The 7673-nt window shown below is 42.2% G+C and overlaps 1 protein-coding gene across 1 annotated transcript in view; it reads right to left on the bottom strand.

Moving 5' to 3' along the window:
- LOC110093724 (putative vacuolar protein sorting-associated protein 13A) overlaps positions 1–4579 on the bottom strand; it is a 40828-nt gene extending 36249 nt beyond the window's left edge. The window contains exons 1-9 of the mRNA XM_028699327.1: positions 4341–4579; positions 4110–4236; positions 3255–3466; positions 3040–3136; positions 1530–1631; positions 1233–1430; positions 991–1148; positions 598–756; positions 372–464 (exon numbers count right to left, since the gene is read on the bottom strand). Coding sequence (XP_028555160.1) covers positions 372–464; positions 598–756; positions 991–1148; positions 1233–1430; positions 1530–1631; positions 3040–3136; positions 3255–3466; positions 4110–4236; positions 4341–4579 — 1385 coding nt within the window. The remainder of the gene's footprint in view (positions 1–371; positions 465–597; positions 757–990; positions 1149–1232; positions 1431–1529; positions 1632–3039; positions 3137–3254; positions 3467–4109; positions 4237–4340) is intronic.
- Positions 4580–7673: the final 3094 nt, after the last annotated feature.

The following is a 7673-nucleotide window of genomic DNA, read 5'->3' as shown; positions in this document are numbered from 1 at the left end:
CCTAGTCGGGCTCGATCGGGGTCGAGTCGGTGCGAAATATTCGTCAACAGCCCATAGCAGGTTGGCTGGTTAGGTAATCTTAAACTGAGCATAGGTGCAATAAGGAATGCAAACAACAGCCAGCATATAATTGATGGTGACTACATGCAAATGGGGATACATGCAACAAAAGGAATGTTACGTATGGAGAAAGAAACTGAGCATAGGTACTCTTATCCGATGTACTCTATAAAAGCCTCTACAGACCAAGTGAAGGGTCCAAAGCATCAAGGATCCCTTGAAACAGAGACCAAAATGTAATATTCCCTTCCCTCAAACACCAAATTATAAAAAGAGAATGATATGAAAAATAGAAATGTATTGCTACAAACCATCCAAAAGACCACCAGCTTCTTTTCATGGCGCTTTTCTGCTGAGATGACTCCTTTGATTTCACTGACTCGAGCTTAGCATGCGCCAGCAACCTTAAAATGCAGATAACAGTTCGTAAAGTGACGACATTACAAAAACTAGATGTGAAGCAACATAAGTAATTTTGAAATGAAGGAATTTTCAGAAAAGAAACAACAGAAAATGCATATCTAAATCAAATCACACCTCCAAAGTAATATAACTTTTGAATCCAGAATTCTCTCAATCTGCCGCAAGGAAGAAACATGTGTGTTAGTTGTTTGTTGCAAAGAAGAAGCATAAATCTGAACATAGCAACGACGAAGTTGACAAAGATGCTTGATCCTCTCCCAGGATAACCAATAACTGCAGAAGAAAAAACACTAAAATTAGATGGGCTCAAACAATGAACTGTCTAAAAGAACCAAAAAAATTCACCCTAAGAGCCATGTCGAGAGATTTAAACGGATTGACAAAGGATGGACAAAAAACTTTTGAAGTTATTGGATAAAAGACTCTAGAAAATTAAACTAAATACCATTTAACGGAACAATGTTAACAATGGTGAAGTTCCAATAGTTTATCGAGTACAAAACATACCAAAGTTTCTTTTGCTGCATGCTAGCCAGCATTGCATAGCGCCACCATGCATGAGGATCTTCAAAAATTGACACTACAGGTCTCAAATGAGAAACCTCAACACGTGTCTTATATGTAGAAACTGCTTCAAGTAATTTTATGCCATCATAATACTGAGCCTGATAGTTAAAATGAAAAGATCATTTTTACAGAACTATGATATATTTCACAAGGGATCATATCATTTATAAAGTGCAGAGGACCTCAGAAACAGTCAAAGAAACATCAGTGAGGGAAAGTGAGGCTTTCTCAAAAGGAATTTGGGGGTTCTGCCTTTCTTGCTTTCCAAGACGATGGTATTTAAGAACACCATTTATAGGGGATACCAAGTATCTCCGATCCTTTGCCCATAAAGACACAGTTTTGTCGCCATCAAGCTCACCAATTCCATCTTGGAAAATCTAAACCGTTCAAAAAATTTAGTCAATGGATTTGTACATTACCACATGGAGCTTCAAATAAATACAACACAAAATAACTGAAATAAAATATCATAAAACCTCACTCCAATCTGCAGGATTCAAATCTTCCCAGCTCTTTCCAGGGTTCCAAGAAACACTGTCATTATCATGATACACAGCCAGTCGTAGCAGTCGAAAGGACTAGAAAAAACATAATGGCTCCAATAATGAGGATAAGATTACAGCAATATCAAAACATTAATAAATTTCAACGATAAATAAAAGAAAAGCTATAATAGTTGACAGCAAATGCATTTAATGATAATATTAAAAAGAAACTGAAAAGTTACAAATTTAATAAGTGGGATTTACATACAACACAACAATGCATTGTGATGTGTTTACATATATAATACCTAAATCTTTATATTTACTTATATATCGCCCAAATGTCTAAAAGATATTAGCATATATGCATGAAAAGGTGTATTTTACTTCAGATAAGTTAATCTTATTGATATCTTCATTCTATTTAGAGAAAAAACTATTATATAAATAAATATAATAATTTAGGTGCTAAATATGTAAATAAATAAGATCTTAATGATATGCATGTCAATCCCTCATTGTAAACACAACAAAGGCCAAATCAATAGAATTCAACTCCAATCCCTGTTTAGAATGTTAGGCAGCTACTTAATTAAATGAAAGAAGTACATGAAAATCATTGTTAAATATGGATCATATATTTTGGTTAACATAAATAATAACCCACCTTGTAAAATTGCATGGCTCAAAAAATACATAACTACAAACCAACACCCACAGTGAGCTTCAATCCAATAAATGTACTGACAACAATGACTTGGCTAGGATGCCAGGAACCGACTTAAAACATGTTTGGCTAGCATTTGCCATATACTATTATGTCATGTTACTAGAAAAAATTAGTTTTCTGGTTTGAGAGCATACATGTGAAATAATTACATAAATGACATTCAGGTCGTATTTTTTTATGACATTTAGATGCAGGTCAATATATCAACATCTGAATTTAGGTTAATGACCACGTGAATGATAGAGAAAAAAAGAAAGATCATAATCATTATTAGTGCTCAAATTACATTGTTCAAGTAGAACTAAACCAAACATACAGCATTTAATAGAAGGCAACATTACAATAAGATTATAATCTAGATAAATTTGATAGGAAATACTTGAGTTCGCAAGTAATCCTATCAGATTTACTTCAGTTTGCAAGCAAACCTAATCAATAATTAGTAAAACAGCGAGAAAACGAAAGAATCATGGTGGAAGAACAAACAAACGATAGCAAACTTTTATAACAATCAAAGAAAACAAGAACAAAGCAAAAAGATACAAGAGATCCTCAATACGAGAGGAGGATCGTCTCTCCCAAATCTCTAGACAAGATTGTCTAGAGCTCAAGCCTCCAAAAAATCCTAAATTCAATCAATCAAAACATAATCCTCCCTCTAATCCTTCTTTTCTCTCTTAATACAAAAACATTCATAAAATATTCTCCTTCCAAACCTTAGCCGCCCCCTCCTCTTTGAAATTCAAATCTATTTGGCAAGATGGGGCCCACCATGTGGCCAGTCAAACCCAAGGGAGGCGGAACATGTCCGCCTCTTAAAACCCGAATCGGCCCTTGGGCCGGTTCAGGAACTGGCAGCACATCAATACTGCATCCCAAAGAATCACCTTGTCCTCAAGGTAAAAACAAGGAAACTGCTGTTTCATCCTCTCATATGGCTCTCACGTGGCCTCGTAATCAAGGAGGTTCTTCCACTTGATCAGCACTTAGTTCCATCTTCACTCTGGCAAATCCCCTCCAGCTCTATGGGTTCTAGAACCATCTCTAAATCCTCAGTAAGTGTCCCTGGTAGCTCGGGGTTGGCTGTGTAGTCACCAATGGCCTTCCTCAACTGTGAGACATGAAAAATTGGATGTATAGTCGCCGCTGGTGGTAATTTCAGTCGATATGCTACAGCCCCAATCTTCTTCAGCACTTCCTAAGGCCCAAAATACCTTGGAGCCAACTTTTCATTCCTCCTATTAGCGACTGTCTTCTGTCTATAAGGTTGGAGCTTCAAGAACACCCTCTCCCCCACTTCAAATTGGATGTCCTTCCTATGCCCATCCGCCTATTTCTTCATAATTTGTTGAGTTCTCAGTAAATGCCTCTTCAACTCCTCTAGCACTCGGTCCCTCTCCTCCAAGTACTACTCTACTGACGAAACGGGGGTACTACTACTCCCAAAGTGCACCAAGTGTGGGGGATCCAGTTCGTACAACACCTTGAATGGGATCATCTGTGAAGCAGAATAAAAAGATGTGTTGTACCGGTACTCTGCCCAAGATAGCTACTTGGCCCATAACTTGGGTGTCTCTGGCACAAAGCATCTCAGGTATGTCTCCAAGCTCTTGTTGACTACTTCCGTCTGGCCATCCGTCTATGGGTGGTAAGTTGTGCTCCTCTTGAGAACTGTCCCCTGTAATCTAAATAACTCCCTCCAAAAGTGACTGAGGAACGCCTTATCTCTATATGATACGATCGTCTCTGGTACTCCGTGTAATCTAACCACCTCCCTGATGAAGGCTGACGCTACTGTCACTACGGTGTAAGGGTGTCGGAGAGGAATGAAATGTGCATACTTGCTCAACCTGTCCACCACCACTAAGATCACCGTGAACCCCTCTAAGTGGGGCAACCCGTCTATGAAATTCATAGATATCTCCTCCCACACTATACCCGGTAGAGCTAACGGCTATAGTAATCCTCCTGGTGACATAGCGAGGTAGTTATTCCTTTGGCAAACCTCACATCTGGCTACCATCTCCTCTACATCTTTATGCCTTCCCTTCCATTACAGCTCCGCAGCTAACCTCCTGTGTGTCTTCTGTACACTTGAATGGCCCCCCACCGCGCTTCCATGAAACTCCTGGAGTAAGTTTGGGATGTAGATCGAAGTCCAGGGCATCACAAATTTCCCCTGATATAGCAGTTTGTCTCCCTCCAATAAGTACCTCGGGTGGCTACCCAGTTCCTTCAGTAAATCTGACCTGATCTTTCCCAAACCTTCATCTCTAGCACTTTCTACTCTGATGACTTCCCAGTCAAGCATCAACGGAATGTATAGTGCCACTCATAGTTGTCAATGGCGCAAAATAGCGCACTCTATGGCGCACGGCACTGCGCGGCGCACCTACGATGCTATGTTCATGACGAGGAGCATGTGTTTAAAATAGCGCGCGCTATTTGCGCCACATGTGAGCCATGGCACATGGCGCACGGCGCAAAGTAGCGGCCAAATTGTTTAAATGTGACGTCCACCTCTTAAAATTAAAAAAAATGCTCGGCACCGCTAGGTACATGCTCGGCACCGCTATGTACATGCTCGGCACCGCTATGTACATGCTCGGCACCGCTAGTAACATGCTCGGTACCGCTATGTAATTGCTCGGTACCGCTAGGTACATGCTACCGCTATATACATGCTCGATACCGCTATGTACATGCTCGATACCGCTAGGTACATGCTCGGTACCACTAAGTATCTTTCCATACAAACGACTTATGAACTTTAAAAATAAGCATAACTTCAAAATTACCCTTACAAATAAAATTTGTTCCGGGGGCAGCGCCCCCGGAAACTCCCGCAAGGGCGCTGCCCCTTGACCCTGCGACATGACCGGGCAGGTCAAACCCCGCCAGAGGGCAGTGCCCTCTTGGACCCCGGCACCCCGGTATATTGTTATATTCATCATCGTTAGTAATAATTGTTAGTGTTAGTCTACTTTTTCATGAGTGCATGCTTTGTATAAGTTTTCTTCATGAGTGCATGTTTTGATTGGGAGACATTGGACTCTATAGGAGAGGAGGAACGGGTGAGGGCTTTAAATGTGAATTATTGTCTGATGGTAGCGATAAGGTCGTACACTGATGGGAGACACTCCCTCCTTTAACACGATGGCATGCTCCTGCTCCCTCTGCGATGGCAATCCCTGTAGAAGCTAAAACACCTCTTGGAACTGCTGAATCAACGACTGAATGGAGAGGGGTATGTCTCCTCCCTCCAATCTCACTCCCTCCAAACTGTGCAGCTCCACCAAATACCCTCCACATGCCAACTGAATGTCTCTCACCATCGTTTTAATAGAAATCAGGGATTTGGAAAGCCTCGCATCTCCTTTAATCACTACCTTCCTTCTATCCACCATCAACTCCATCGTGAGTGCTCCCCAATTCACTTTGGTGACTCAAAAGTTTGCAGTCATTTCATCCCCACGATGACGTCTGTGCTCCCAAGCTCTAGTTGAAGAAAGTTTTCCCTCACCTGTACCCCCCGAATCGTCAGTCGCACTCTTCTGCAAATCCCCCGGCCTTTCTCCACCTTCCCCATACCCATTATCACACAGTAACAGCCGGTGTCCACCAATCTCACTCCTAATTGGTCGACAACCGGGGTGAAAATGAAATTGTGAGTATCCCCACTATCAATCAGCACCACAACCTCCCTGTCCTCTATCTCTCCCTTCACCTTCATGGTGTGATTCGTAGTGAATCCTACCACTGAGTTCAGGGAAACTTCAGTCAGATCCAAGTGTAGCTTCTCCTCTATCTCCTCCTCTATCTCCTCCGCACCTCCTCCGTTTCCTCGTCATCACAAACGGTGAGAGCTTGAAGAGTTCGGTCCTTGCACCGATGCCCTAGCATGTACTTTTCATCGCACCTGAAGCAAAACCCTTTAGCCCTCTTCTCCTGCATCTCTTCTTCCGTCAGCAGCTTGAAATTTCCCCCGCTTCCTCCTCTTGTCTTCTCTTTGGTGGCCTCTCGACTCCCTCATGTTGCAAGACCTTTAGGTGCTAGATGAGTAGTCGCCATCCTGTATGTGTCCCTGATGCTGCTACTCCTGGCTCCCTCTCCAAATTCGTCTGATTTTCCACCAGTTGGGCCAACTTCATGGCCTCCCCCAAGTCACGGGGCATTAAAACCTTCATTGCTTCTCAGATCTCCACCTTCATCCCTTTCATGAAATTTCCCTCCAATATTGTATCTAAGAGTCGCTCCACCCTGCTAGTTAGGTGCTTAAACTGCTCTCAGTAATCTACTACTGATCCCTCCTGTGTCAGAGCAAAGAATTGCTCATAGAAGACTCCTCCCCGATCGGTTTGAAAAAGCTCTATTATGCAGTCTTTGAATTCCCTCCAGTTCCTGATTGGCCTCCATCTCTCCACTGAAACCACGATAGGGCTTTCCCTTCCAAGCACAATCCCACTACTATCAACTTCTCCTCCGTCAACCCATTGACGGCAAAGTACCACTCTACCTTGTAAATCCACCCATACGTATCTTCTCCTTCGAATATGGGCATCTTCAACTTCCTCACCTTCTGGTCTCCCCCATTGCCTCGGATTCTTCCATAGTTTCCTCTCTCCCGAGTGCTAGATGCACCCCATGTTTTCCAGTCTTCCCTTGCTCTTCCATAGCCCAACCTCCCTTCGAAATCCCCCCTACTGTCTTCAAAATCAACACCTCGACGACCGTAGTATCCCTCATGGCATCCCCCATATCCACCTCCTCTCTCTTCCCTCTGGACAGGCCAGATGGGGACTTCTTCCTTCTCCTTCCATGATTCCTCCCTACGAATTTCAGAATTCGTACTTTTCCCTTCCACTCTTTTTGCCACGGAAGCCACCTTTTTGTTTTGAATTTCTAAAATCTTCTTCATCATGTCCCGGAGATCGGCGACTTATCCTTCCATGGAGGAAATCCTTTCCTCGACCGTCGTTTTGATTAGATTGATCTCTCCTTCAAGTCTTTCCTCCAAAGCATCCACATTTTTGGCTGCCATCTTGATCCGAACTTTTGAAATCCAAAAATTCAAGATTTGGATTACAAAAATAGAAACTTCGTCTCTCTTCCACGAACGGTCCCAAGACTTGCTCTGATACCAATTTAATAGGAAATACTTGAGTTCGCAAGTAATCATATCAGATTTAGTTGAGTTCGCAAGCAAACCTAATCAATAATTAGTAAAACAGCGAGAAAATGAAAGAATCGTGGTGGAAGAACAAACAAACGATAGCAAACTTTTATAACAATCAAAGGAAACAAGAACAAAGCAAAGATACAAGAGATACTCAATTCAAGAAGAGGATCGTCTCTCCCAAATCTCTAGACAAGATTGCCTAGAGCTCAAGCCTCCAAAAAACCCT

Source organism: Dendrobium catenatum, unplaced genomic scaffold, assembly GCF_001605985.2.
Source record: "Dendrobium catenatum unplaced genomic scaffold, ASM160598v2 fragScaff_scaffold_1247, whole genome shotgun sequence".
In the NCBI taxonomy this organism is placed as follows: domain Eukaryota; kingdom Viridiplantae; phylum Streptophyta; class Magnoliopsida; order Asparagales; family Orchidaceae; genus Dendrobium; species Dendrobium catenatum.
Note: the sequence above shows the minus strand (reverse complement) of the source record. Positions and strands in the feature narration are given on the sequence as shown.